This window comes from Prionailurus bengalensis, chromosome C1 (assembly GCF_016509475.1).
Source record: "Prionailurus bengalensis isolate Pbe53 chromosome C1, Fcat_Pben_1.1_paternal_pri, whole genome shotgun sequence".
Lineage (NCBI taxonomy): Eukaryota > Metazoa > Chordata > Mammalia > Carnivora > Felidae > Prionailurus > Prionailurus bengalensis.
Window position 1 is genome coordinate 33,891,402 of NC_057345.1, and position 12,179 is coordinate 33,903,580.

Here is a 12,179-nt window from a genome sequence, read left to right on the forward strand (position 1 = left end):
GGCCTCCTGCCATTCTTGAGTGACCTCAGGGCCCAAAAATGGCAGCCCAGAAAAGAGCAGAGGCCCCACTTGCCTGGAAAGTCAGTGTACTGCCAGCCCCTGGAAATCACCATCCCATGGGCCCCCTCCTCATTTGTCAAGTGGATTTACAGTTGGGTCAGTTACTATCCACCCCAACACACCTGAAGGATTATTCACTTTCCCGTCAGTAACTGGGCCGACCACGGCATTGACCCTCAGCAGGGAATACGCCTGCACCTTGAGAGTGATTCAAACAGGGCCCCTCCTACGCCACGCCAGTTACCACCAGGGCTGAAGTCCCGACCTGATTCCTCCCCTGGAGGCCTCTGACCTTGGAGCTTCCTTCAGGAGGTCAGAGGCCCATTTGGCCCACCCGCTGTGGATCTCGTGTGAAGTTCTTTTTCCTCCAAGAAGGAAGCTGTAAACCCTCCTCCGTGGATGAAAATCTAATACTTCCTTGATTCGGTACCTCCCTGCACATATACTTTTCCAGCTTCTCTTCAGTGCGATGGGACTATCTGCTTCCTAGGGAGTGTTCAGAACCTTATCGTTTTACTTCACACCCTTGTTTTTTCATCTAGTGGGAGGTTTTCTCATTTTAACATCTTGGGGCGGATAGTTCTTTGTCACAGGGAGTCCCATGCACTAGAAGATATTTAGCAACATCCCTGGTCTCTGCCCACTAGATGCCTGTAGCAACCCTCCCCTCCCCCGAGTTGTAACAACCAAAAATGTCTCCAGATGTTGGCAAATATCCTCTGGGGGTAAAATACCTGTTTCCTGCCCCCACCCCCACCGAGAGTCACTGAGTGTGAGGAGAACACATGGAAAAGTAGATGGGGCTTTTCCACCAGGAAAAGGATACTTGTTCCCACATACTGGCTAGTTTCCTAGCTGCCCGGCCAGCTATTCAAACTCAGCATATTTCACAATTTTTCTGTGAAATACGTTATTTTTGTTCTCAGTGGCTTTTGAGGCTTTGCCCGTATTACTTCCTTTCTAACCTAATCTGTCATTGCTGGCTTCGAGACCATGGAAAAAGAGGCACAGCCAGCTGTAGGCACTCAGACATGACCTTGGAGAACCGCCTTGCTCTCTTTCTGCCACCATTCCCTTGGTCTGGGCCCCATCTCACCCCTGACTGGTGTGCCCGGCTCCAGTCGTGCTGTCTCCGGTAGGACCTCCGCATCAGGCCTTCTAAGGCGCAAACCATGCCACCCCTTGGGTAAAACCTGCCAGGGCTCTGAGATTTCAGGATAATGGCCAAACTTCTGGGCGGCATGAAGGCACAACTTCTCCCCACATGAGCGTCTGCCCCTGGGTCCTGCATGATCCAGCTCAGCCGACCTCTCCAGCCCCTCTCTCCCTCCCTCACATGCAGCCCCCTGGACCACCTGTAGCCGGCAGAGAGGCACCCGGCTGCCCATGGCCCTGGGCCTCTCTGTGCGTGGCCTGCTCTCTCTGCCTGGAACTCCCCTTCTCCACTTTGTCCTCTAGTACCGATTTGTCTTGTGGAACTTGACTGAACATCCCTTTTCCGGGCACTGCTTCCCCGCGTCCTCTGCACACAGAGGGTACTTTCTACCTGGATCTTCCCTCTTATTCCTCTACCTCACGGCTTCTTGCAGACGGACGCTCCGTCTTCATCAGTTCTGCATCCTTGTGCTGGTAGTGGCCGCCAGCCCTCTCCAGTGGACACGTTCGTTCTTTAGCCGCGCACGTCCCCACACTCCCTGTGTCCTGCACAAGGTGGTTTGATGTAGCACCAGCGTGGCACGTTTACCTTTTCATTCCTCTTCCAGAAGGCAGGCTATTTCAAGCACCCCTCTCCTCCCTCTCCGTGGCTCCCCTTCGCCTTCTACACTGGCCGCGCATTCACTCGTTCAGATGATTACTGAGTGCTGACTTCATGCCAGGCGCTGAGCCAAAGGGCTATTCTGTCTATCCAGATTCTTCCAATAAGTTTGATAACATTCTCCTGCAAGCTGCGCCTTCGTGTCCAGAACGTGAATGTGGTGCATCGGGGCTTTCCGATACCCCCAAAGATGGTCAGGAACCTTGAAATCTGACCAAAGGGCCTGGGATAGGTTAGAGGAGCTACTCCATCCAGCCACTAAAGAACCCAGTGACCTGTCCCATCCCCCCAAAATAGCGCCCCTCTCTATTAACAGGAATACTAGTGTCCACCAGATACGGTGTGTCAAGCAAACCTCACCCCCTTGGCTTTTGGCAGAAATCGGATCAACTGAGAATTCACCTCCACCTGCTCTCGTCCGAATCAGAAGCTCCAGTTGGTCATTCATGCGTCTTTGGTTAATACAAATGCAACAATGAATAAAAATCTTTCAGAAGCTCATTGGTGGCTTCTTCCTTCTCTTTTGAAGATGAGATAGTCTCCTCAGCTGTACTTTTACAACCTTTTCAACAGCATGATGAGACGGAGTTTCCTTAGGCTGGGGACGCCTACCTGCTGGTCCCTTAAAAGGTTGTGCTTTGGGATCAACTCTGATGGCTTGCGGCCCCAAAGCGTCGAGATTCACTCACACAGTTTCATAAAGTAGGCAAGGAAGGTGCTTCTGTGCAGAACCCTGCCTCAGTTTCCAGGTCCCAGTACATGAGAGTCAAGAAAAGAAGGTCATCAGCGTGGCCGAAGGAACGGAAACTCGGAGGGGGCAGTTCTGAGGCTGGCTATAGAAACACATGATCTGGGTTAATACACCCACCAAGGGATGGGGGCCTACCGGGGTGGCCAGGAGTTGGGAAAATGGTTTCATTCCAGACGACATAGGTGGGAGCTAGAAATGTCCTGGTAGCTGGGGACACATTCCCACCGATAGGCTTCAGTTCCCAAATATTGTTTGTATTCCCTTACTTTCTTATTCTTGACTTTATCCCCTTGTTCTCCGTAGATGGAAGCAGAATTGGAGCGTTTCCATAAGCAGAACACACAGCTGGAGCTGAACATCACGGAACTGTGGCAGAAACTAAGAGCCACTGATCAGGAGATGCGCAGAGAGAGACAGAAGGTGGGAGGATTTTCAGAGTCTGGCGGATCTTGGATTTAGGATCTGGCACCTGTCTGCAAGGGGCAGCTGGCTTCTGAGAGACGGCGCCAGCCCATTGCTAAGATACGTTCCCATTTTAACTCTCCCCTCACTTGCTCACAGCCCTGCCTGGTTTCAGGCCCATGCAAATCTACATGACTGAGACTAAGATGACTTTGGGTGAAGTGCTCAAAGGGAGCGGGGCCGGTTTCATAAGGACACTTGCAGCATTGGCTTGTTTGGCCCCGGGAAGGAATATGCTCAGAGAGGTCATTGTAGTCCGTGGCAAAAGGTTTTGACTACCAAAAGAAGGAAAGAAACAAACAAACAAAAAACATGCTGAGGCAAGGAGGGCCTCGGAAATTGTCTAGTCCAGTCTCTTTAGGTGATAAATAAGGTAGATAAGGCCAGAGAGATGAGGAGGTTAAGAAAAGTCACCCGGTGCCCATAGCTAAGTGGTATACTGAGAGTCAGCCCTGGGAAGGAACTAGGTCTTCTGGTCCCGGGCTGGGACGTGGCTGCGCCACCACTCCCTAGCACAGGGCACCCCATCGTGTTTGTGGAATCAGATGGATTTTTCTCCGTTCCCCACATGAAGCACCGACTCTGGGCTAGGTAACAGTAGAAGCCACAGAGCAACCAACGTGACACAGGTCCTGCCCTTTACAACCCGAACAGGTTGCTAGGGGATCTGCAGTGTGTGCATATTAATTGTAATGCAAGATGAAGGGTTATGATAGCTGAACAAAGGGCCGTGGGAGCGAAGAGGGAGGAGAGACCCTCCAGGTCAGGGGTAGAGGAGGATGGGTATCAGCGAGAGGAGGGTGGGAGAACGAGCCTCTGGCCCAAGTTTGCAGCTGGACCGATCTGCCCAATCTGGTCAAGTTTCCACTACTCGCCCACAGCAGCCCTCCTGACTGCCTGGAAGAATAAACCCTGGGTGAGCTAAGAAGGGGGACATGGGAGCTCTGGCCCAAGGACCACTAGAGAGAAGCAATACGATCCGTCTTGGCTCAGGAAGGAATCGGGTGACCACTCATGCTGCCTTTCATCTTTCAAGGTGTGGTCCTGAAAGGGACCCAGAGGCAATCCAGGAGTTGCCGTGCGGCCTTTTAAACATGAGGCTGTCCAGGCAGCCGCCCCCGAGTTTTAGTACGTCTGTGTTTCGGCTACACACCTGCCTAGGTGTCTGTGTCCACTGCGGGCCCTGGCGGTCAACTGTTGAGTCCCAGATGAGGTGTCCTTTGTCTTCCTGTTGCCATGTGCCTCTGCCTGCGCCCTTGCCCGCTCCCTGCAGAGCCCCTGTGGTGCCAGACTAAGTCCTTCTGATTGCAGGAGCGGGACCTGGAGGCGCTGGTCAGACGGTTTAAGACAGACCTTCACAACTGCGTAGCGTACATCCAGGAACCCCGGCTCCTGAAGGAGAAGGTCCGAGCTCTCTTTGAGAAGTACGTGCAGCGGGCAGACATGGTGAGCTCTGCCTCCCTTTCCCCAACCCCCCTTCTCTCCCGGGTCCCCGCTCCCTTCCTTAAGAAGCCCGGCTGGCCCATCAGGTGGAGATCGCAGGGCTGAACACGGACCTGCAGCAGGAGTATGCCCGTCAGCGGGAGCACCTAGAGAGAAACCTGGCCACTCTCAGGAAAAAGGTGGTCAAGGAGAGTGAGCTGCGCCGCACCGATTATGTCCGCATCATGCAGGTACCTGCGCATCCCCCAGATGTAGCTTTCTCTACACCTTTCTCTTTGAGCCCTCTCCTCTGACCTCCCGGAGCCTGACCTGGCTGTGACCATGGCCAAGAGCCTCTCCATGTTTTTTCTAGGTGTTTCCATGCCCACCCCTACCCCGCCAATACCCGTTCATTTCTATCACCCTTCCCCCCGACCACTTCACCAGGCACCCGTTCCTTTTTTCCGCCCCTCTTTATCCAAAGTGTTCTTGTGTCCTGCACCCCCCGCCTTGCCCTGCTCCAGCCCTCCATCCAGCTCTCCAGAGTCACTCTCTCCTCTTTTCTGTAGTTTCCAACTCTTATTTCACCTGATTTTCCTTTGCTCCTTTTTATTCTGCTGCTTGTATTTCGAGACACACCCATCTCCACACCTCTTCTACCTTTTCTGGGCCTCAGGTCCCTTCCCTTATCTCTTGGGTCCGAAGCCAACCACACCCACCTCTCGTGTTGGCCTCACTGTGTCTACACCCACCTCCCCGGGGATCCTGCGTCAGGCTCTCCAGAGAGCCTGACCCCATTACTGCCGCCTCCACTGATCAGCACTGCCGATCAGGATTCTTCTGCCAGATTTCTGTTTGAGTATCAGTATCGTCTGAGGCAATTAATGCGATTTAATATCAAAAGAGAACATCAGAATCACATTTATAAGGCACGTACCTTTTTATGTTTATATTGCTTTAATGCCATAATTAAAATACCAGGATGGGGATGGGCCGCAGATTGAAACAAACCAGTTCCCAGCTCAGCCAGCCCCCACATAGGTTCACTGTGATTCAGGCCGGTGGGACCCAGGCGTGGTGGGTCTGTGCCGTCCATCCCACAACCAGCCCCCCACACCATCAGACCACTGTCCTGCTCCTGGCTGCGAGAGTGGTCAGAAGCCCAGAGAGAGGAGCGCATCCATTTGGTGGCACCCTTTTGGCACCAGCAGCTGGTGCACTGAGCCCTGGCTGGCGGTGTCAAGGCCCCCCAGGCATGGAGAGCCCACCGGAGCCCCGGAGTGCAGCATGCTGGGCAGTGGGACCAGGGCGACTACAGGAGCAGGTGACAGCCGGTGGCATCGCTGTGCCTTCGTCTGCGCCCTGCCAGCAGAGCACAGGCCTGAAGGGTTCTCTAGGGGTGGGGTCCCTCTCTCCACGCCAAGCGGATTTGGGTAAAGCAAATGTCAGTCCCTGGAGAAGGAAAAGGAAAGTGAAGACCACAGGCCAGCCAGGCAGAGGGTGCAAGCATTGGCACGAGGCCACTCAGGTCAGGCATAGGTCTTTGGCTCCCAGGTACCCCAAAGGCCACCTGCCCGCTCCTGTGAAGCAGGGTGAGATGGTAGAAGGGGCAAGGAGACACAGCAGGGCCCCTGCCCAGCCCTACTGCTCCCTGAGGGCTGGTGGAGGGAGCCAGCAGCCAGGGGAATCCCCAGAAGAGCGTTTTCTGGAGCAGCATGGTAAACTCGTGTGCTGTGGAGCCCTGTGGATCCATAAACATACCCCAGGTAACTGCACGGAGCAAGACAGGATCAACAGGCAGGGTTCTGGGTCCCCACCCCTTAACCAAGGAGACTCCTTGCTTATCATAGTGGGCTCTGGGTCAGAGTTTGTTTGGAAGAAAAGAAGGGAAGGAGGGTGGAAAGAAAAGAAAGGAAAGCAAAGGAGAGGAGAAAAGAGGGAGAAGGAGAGGAAGGAAGGAAGGAAGGAAGGAAGGAAGGAAGGAAGGAAGGAAGGAAGGAAGGAAAGGGAGGGAGACAGACTTTCAAAGCTACTCTTTTTACTTACAAAAATTGTTTCCTTCTTTGATCTTAAGTTGAAGGAGAGGGTCCAGGCCAGGACCAGGCCAGGTGTCAGGGCAAGAGAAACAAGAATGGACACTGTCTAAACCCGGTTCATCCTGCCTCAACCACTCTTACTGGGAGACTTTGGGGGAATTCCTTAACTTCTCCAGGAACCTCCTTTCCTGTCTATAAAATGGGGAAGAAAGTACCAGCCTCAGCGAGTTACTGCAAGGATTGAATGAGAGAACTAATGGAAAGCATTAGGCACTGGCCTGGTATGGAATAGGTGCTCCAAAACGCTATCTCCCTTCCTGTCCTCCAACCTAAAGACCTACTGAAGAACCAAGGCAGAAATCAGTGGGAGAGCCTGGAAGGCCATCACAGCTTGGACCAGGCAGGTGGCCTGGGGACCTGATGCCTTGCTCTGTGTTGGTAAGGACCTGTATCCGCAGGTACCAAGGCCCTGGGGCTTCAGTCCAAAGAGGTCAAGGAAGGCCAAGGCAGATACTCATTAGAAAACACAGAAAATGAGGTCACTGTCTCATTTATATGTTCATACAGGAGAGCAGGGCCTCTCCACTCGTTCTCCAGCATGCTTGCCGATAAGAAAATAAGAGTTGCTTTGAATACAAACAACTAGGACACACATTCATTCAGGACACAATATTGAGGGCTTCTTACGTGCCACACTCTGTGCCGGCCATGGAAGATTCCAAGATGAATGGGGTAGTTCGCCTGCCCTCAACAGTTCGTGGTAGGAAACTGAAACCAGATACAGATAAGCACTGCTAGTGTGGTATATCCAGTGCTGTGTGCCCCTCATAGAGGCAGGCTTCAATTAGGGGAAGAGGCATTTGAGCTGTGCCTTGAACAGGAAGTAGAAACAGCAGGGAGCAAGTGGGGGGAAGAGGCTTCCAGGCAGAGAGAACACCTGAGAACAGACAGGGAAGAGTGAGGCCTGTGGGGTGTCTGGGGACCCGGGCGTCCAGACCCTCCTTTATTGCAGAGCACTGGGACAAGAAGAAAAAGCCCACTGGAGAGTGAGTAGCTTAGGGTCCCCGGAGAGGGCTTTCCTTGCCACACCAAGAAGCAGCAAGTTTATCTTAGAAGCAGTTGCCACCCAAGGTTGAAGCAGGTAGCGGGGTAGGCAGGGTGGACAGGCTGCTGGCACAAGGCAGGAGGCGGGGCAGCCCATTTGGAGATGACTGTCTGTTCAGCGGAGATGAGAAGACCTCAGAAGGGGTAAGTTGTGATATCAAAAAACAACCCAGAGTAGAAGTGGGATGTGAGAGGAAGACTGAAAGAGGAGCAGAGAGATGCCTCATCTGGGCGGTTAGGCAGATGTCCGCCCCACCAACTGTGGGTTCCGGAAGGACACCACTGACGCAGGGCTTCCGAGGCCACGGAGCACATCTGTTGCGTGCTTCTTCCACACAGGCAGGCCCTGCCAACATAGGTAACGCCAGCAGGGGGTGCTATAGGTATTCCCTTCCTTCTCCTTTCAAAGGGCCGAAGGCTCCGTCAGGGTCAGTTCCTGCCAGGGCTCTCTGTGTAGCTCCTTTGTTTAGAAGGTTGTCTATAGAAATGGACTTAGCATTCCCTAGCCAGTCACTCTTACAGACCCCAAGACCTGGCATGTGATGGACCCCAGGTCACATTTTTCCCGCAGCAGAGGAGCTGGGTGGGGGGCTGGAGGGTTGGAGGGGCTTTTGTAGGTGGTCCTGACCAAGGAGGGATCAGGAACAGAAGACTCAGCAAACCTGTTGCGTCCACATTTTAAATTCACACAGCTACGCAAGGCATATACAGTGGACCTCAGTGTGACCTCTGGATTCTCCAGAACACAGACCACCCCAGAAAGCACTTTAGGGAGCCCAACTTGTACTTTTGGGGGGCTCCCACGGTCGTCATCCGACGTGAGGTGTTGGAATGGGGTGACGTCCGTGACAGGTGGAAAGGAGAGTCCGGGAGACGACAGTTGTAGAGGAGCAAGCACTCAGAGGCAGACACGACCAGATTCAAATCCCAGCTCTACTACCACTGAAGCACTGCCTCGGCCTCAGTTTCCTCATAGGGAAATGAGTCTGATAACACCTTCTTTGTAAGGTTGTCCTGGGGATTAGATGAGTTATTGCATGCAAAATGTTTGCCGTGGTGCAGGGATCCGGTCACCTCTTGAAGTTATGATTACTCTTGTTACCAGCAGCAGCAGCATCCAGCATTTACTGCCTCAAATCCTGCTTGCTCCCTCTTGGTTCCAGGCCTGAAACAGTCTTCTCTCTCTCCCCCACCTCCCCAGGAAGTCCTTCTCCCACTGGGTGTGCACCCCTCTTCAGACTCTCATGGCCTCTCTCTAAGCATTGCATCCAAGCTGGACCTTCTTTGCCCGGCACAGTGACCAGTGCATAGTAGGCTTTCGGAGTCAGTGAATGAATGAACGAGTGAAAACAATGAGTGAACAGAATGGGGAACCGGGCTGCATTAACTCATGGGTCTCGATCACACTCTAGTGGGAACTGGGTCTTATCCTAAAGGCCCATTAGGGTGGCAGGCATCACGGAGGCAGTGGGTTAGAAACAGGCATTCACACCAAAAAGTACTGGGAGCCAAGTCCCAAGCAGGACTGTCAAGGATGGAGGGGGGCGGGGGTGGGAAGATACTAGGGCAAGGGCTCCACTTGGGGCCGTTATGGTAATAGAGGGGAGAGATGCTGAGAGCTGGGTTACAAATGGACAGCAAGAAAGGTGAACACGAGATCCAGTTCAGACACAGAATTGACAGGACTTAGTGATAAAATGGATGAATATGATGCAGAAGTACCTCAAGACCTGGCCAGAGAGGACTGGACAAATGGTACCTTCAGTCTCTAATCTTCAATCTGATTACTGTTACTTTACCGAATGAGGCAAGAGAAGGGAAAGCTAAGTGATGCCCGTGAAGTAGGGGAGTGGACAGAGCCCCGAGCCAGAGCAAGTTTGCCTGAGTTCCCTGCGGGCCCTCCTGTGTCTCCCGTCTGTCTCTTCTCCCCTACGCAACCTTTACCCCCTGGTTTTTAATTTCCTTGTTAGTAAGAATCTCATCTTATTCGGCTTGATATTGCTGCATTAGTTATTCATTTGCTATCCGTTCCACAAGTATTTATTGAGTGCCTCTTACGTGCAAGGTAGGGTCCAAGGTCTTGGAACCAAATACATACATATTTAATCGATCACGTCATGACAGAAAGTCAGCGCAGAGAGGTTTCAGGGGAGGAAACTGGCAGAGAGTTTTGCTGGAGAGCATCTGGAAAGGAAGTGTGGGAGATTCATCACTAAAGCCTGGGTTGGTTAAAATAGTAAAAGATCAGATGGAGAAATCTGCTGACTTTATAGAAAAAAAGGCACAAAGCCCAGCCTGAAAACGAGGGATCAGCAATAATTGGGCATCTCATCCAAGAGGGAGAGAATTTTTTTTTTTTTTTAACGAGGAATACTGAAATTAAGTGATATACTGAAAATCTGAAGGTATATCTGACATGCTCAGATAAAGGGGCTCTGGAGGGAAAGAATATGTTAGGGTCTCCCCAGTTCAGGCCCTGCTCCCACTTGGGCTCCACAGGCATATCCCCATAACAGAAAAGTGGTTGTCATGGCTCACAGACAATAGTGCTTGGGGTCACCCTGTTTTCTGGGCTGACTCCATGCTTACCGCTATGGAGACAGTGTCCAAAGTGGTGGTTGTTCCTGGCACAGGTCCGTTTTATGTGGCCTGCATTGGCCTTTTTTGGCATTCCAACCCTCAGTGGCCTTGCTACCCATGGATTGCCTGGCCCTCAGGCCAGCCGCAGCCTCTCTTAGGAGCTGGCTCAAAACTTAGAATCTCAGGATCAGCCCCAAGCCTACCGAGTCAGAAGCCACATTTAACAGGATCCTTAAGTGATTCGTTTGCACTGTCACATGAGAGGCACTGCTGAAGACAAGCCGAGCAAAGAGTACTCTAAAAGCAAAGTAGCCAGTCCCTCTCTGGGCCCATGATGACAAGGACATCTCCGAGCCGCCCCGATGCCCTCAGGCTGAGTGTGAAAAAGAAGGCAGATTTGAGGTGTGAGAAGGAAAGAGAGAAGAGACTGCTTGGTCCCAGGTGCAGAGCCCTCACCACAGGCCCCCACCAGGTTCCACATCCTCACTCCTCTGCACCCGCCTTTTGTGTCCGGGATACAGAACCACCGCAGGTCCCCCCACACCAGCCATGTCCTTTCTCTTGCTGCTCCAGTTGTGTGCGACCCCCTCTACCCTCTCCTTGGTAGCTCCTTCAAGCCTCAGCCCAGGGGTCAATCCCTAGGACTCTGCCCTGGTCATTCGGGCAGAGCTCTGTGCCCCACCCCTCCATTGCATCAAGGTGGCCGCCACGCTCAATTACGCCTAGATCCCCCGCTAAGCCCTAAGCTCCTTAAGAGCAGAGGCCAGGTCTTAACTTTCTGTATACCTCAGATCAGCACAGTGCAGCATAGTAAGTACTCAGTAAATATTGGATGGATGGATGGATGGATGGATATTTGTCAAACACAAGAGAAGTGAAGTATCAATGGATATAGCAAATGTTAATTATTCATTTGCTTTTCTGTGCTCCTCAGTAAACAGTATGCTGCTGAAGGCAAAAACCATTTCTTATTTCTATCTTCATCCCAGGGCCATAGCAAATACCATATAAATTTAGGTTCAACAGGGGTGCCTGGGTGGCTCAGTCAGTTAAGCGGCTGGCTCTTGGTTTTGGCTCAGGTCATGATCTCACAGTTTCGTGGGTTCGAGCCCCGCATCAGGCTCCGCACGGACACTGCAGAGCCTGTTGGGATTCTCTGTCTCCCTCTCTCTGCCCCTCCCTCCCTCACACTGTGTTTGTCTCTCTCTCTCTCTCAAAAACAAAACAAAACAAAAAAAAACTTTAAAAAAAATGTAGATTCAAGAAATAAATGGGGAAAGATGAATAAAGGATAGCACAGTATTTTAAGAGCTCAGAGTTCTGGAGCCAGACTGTCCGAGTCAGAATCCTGGCTCTGCCACCTGCTCTCTATGTAATTTGGGCACATTACATAACCTCTCTATGCCTCAGTTTCCTCTTCTATAAAATTGTGATTATAATAGAATCTCTTCATAGGGTTATTATGATACTTCAATGCATTTAAATTCGTATGAAGTGCTTAGAAAAGCATCGTTGATGCTGGAAAGGGTCTAGATGCAGGCCCTGGGCCCATTCATCACTCATCCATCCATACTCACTCTCTCTTCTTTCTTTTCTACAGGAAAATGTCTCCCTGATCAAGGAGATCAATGAGCTCCGTAGGGAGCTGAAGTTCACCCGCTCCCAAGTCTATGACCTTGAAGCAGCTTTGAAACTGACCAAGAAAATCCGACCACAAGATGTTCCAGAGACAGGTAACGTCACCAGTGGCCAAGGGAGATGAACTTGGGGATCAAGGGACCAATGGCAGCCACAAGCAGATCTCCATTTGGCTTCCACAGCTGCCTGTCCCCAGTGTCCTCCTGTATCAGGTCACATCTACCCCATGGCCTACTGGGAACCTCTCTATGCCACACACCTGCTGTCCAAAAGATCTTTGAGGCCCTTGCCACATTCAAACATGTGCACA

The 12,179-nt window shown here is 52.0% G+C and overlaps 1 protein-coding gene across 2 annotated transcripts in view; it reads left to right on the forward strand.

Moving 5' to 3' along the window:
• Positions 1–12,179, forward strand: part of CFAP57 (cilia and flagella associated protein 57) — an 80,362-nt gene that overhangs the window by 49,170 nt on the left and 19,013 nt on the right. For both annotated transcript variants that reach the window (XM_043574639.1, XM_043574641.1), the window contains exons 19-22: positions 2,931–3,047; positions 4,401–4,535; positions 4,619–4,762; positions 11,832–11,964. In XM_043574639.1, the coding sequence (XP_043430574.1) occupies positions 2,931–3,047; positions 4,401–4,535; positions 4,619–4,762; positions 11,832–11,964 (529 nt within the window). The remainder of the gene's footprint in view (positions 1–2,930; positions 3,048–4,400; positions 4,536–4,618; positions 4,763–11,831; positions 11,965–12,179) is intronic.